The sequence below is a fragment of the Colletotrichum abscissum genome (genome assembly GCF_030869225.1).
Source record: "Colletotrichum abscissum strain IMI 504890 chromosome Unknown Scaffold_92.1, whole genome shotgun sequence".
Classification (NCBI taxonomy): domain Eukaryota; kingdom Fungi; phylum Ascomycota; class Sordariomycetes; order Glomerellales; family Glomerellaceae; genus Colletotrichum; species Colletotrichum abscissum.
In genome coordinates, this window is record NW_026850539.1 from 62,596 (window position 1) to 63,661 (window position 1,066).

The 1,066-nt window shown below is 50.1% G+C and overlaps 1 protein-coding gene across 1 annotated transcript; it reads left to right on the forward strand.

Annotated features, from left to right (window-relative positions):
• Nucleotides 1–322: 322 nt before the first annotated feature.
• On the forward strand, nt 323–1,000 carry CABS01_16351 (uncharacterized protein; the record flags this gene model as incomplete). The annotated part of the gene is made up of 1 exon (XM_060549682.1): nt 323–1,000. The coding sequence occupies one exon, from the start codon at nt 323–325 to the stop codon at nt 998–1,000; it is 678 nt and encodes a 225-aa protein (XP_060389490.1).
• Nucleotides 1,001–1,066: the final 66 nt, after the last annotated feature.

Below are 1,066 nucleotides of genomic sequence, written 5' to 3' on the forward strand. Positions count from 1 at the left end.
GAAGGAAGTCAACTACTAAAGGGGGATAGTTTATGAGCTACAGCTGGCCTACATCAATTCAGTAGCGGCGAGCCTACAAGCATGGTTTTGTGCGAACGATGTGCGGCTGAAACAATTGACATCTGCGTGGGTTGAACGCTCCGTTCCCATTCATTCCACTCGCTGTCCAGGCGTGTCCACGACACTTGCTTATTCTCCAGGAGAGGCCAAGTGACTGCGCTGATAGAATTTACTAGAGTGTCCTTTGGTATATGCAATCCCGATGATAAGCAGCTGATATCTAAATCCATGTTTCGTCGCGATCACCGAGACAGCACGATGGATGACAGATAGATCACCCTCAGTCTCGAGAAAGACTCTCAGACACCAGTTCTTGAGGTTGTGGAGTGTCGAAGGGAATCTTCTCGCAACAGCAGACGGGAGCTCGAGGACTGCCTATCGAACGGCGGTCAAGTTATACAACGACGAGCCTACTGATGATTCGGTGTCTATAGGAGAAGGCATCGAGCAAGAGCCCGTCCAGGTACCTGGCTTCCCAGATCAGACACCGCACTCCCACGGAAGTGCATCGACCTTTCAGCTAGGAGACGATAGCTCCACTGAGCTGTTCATCACCTTTCGGAATTTCTTTATGAGGTCTTACAACAGCTCCTGCGGAGCTTTCTTGGACTTGACGAACCCTGTGACTGTAGGTGAGAAGCCTAGGAGCCTACAATTGCGAAGCATTGTACGTTTGCAGGCGGTAACGCACATGCAATCAGACTCTCAAGAAATGAAGCATAGAGAAAACCACATGGAAAACGTCATACCATACTGGACACTTCAGACTAAAGCAGATGGGGAATCACAAAGGCTGGCTGACGCCCTCATCTTGTGGGGTCAAGACTCCCAGTGGGACATTTCAGGAGTAGCTGATGACCGATCTCTTATGTACATCTCGGGGAACACCAAGACCTTTCTGCCCTTGCTGAAGCTCCTTACGCATGATTACTCGGCCTAGTTGCAGATGCCCGAAATGTCGATCCGAACACGAAATAGAGCTTGCATGTCTCCCGAATAGCTGCAG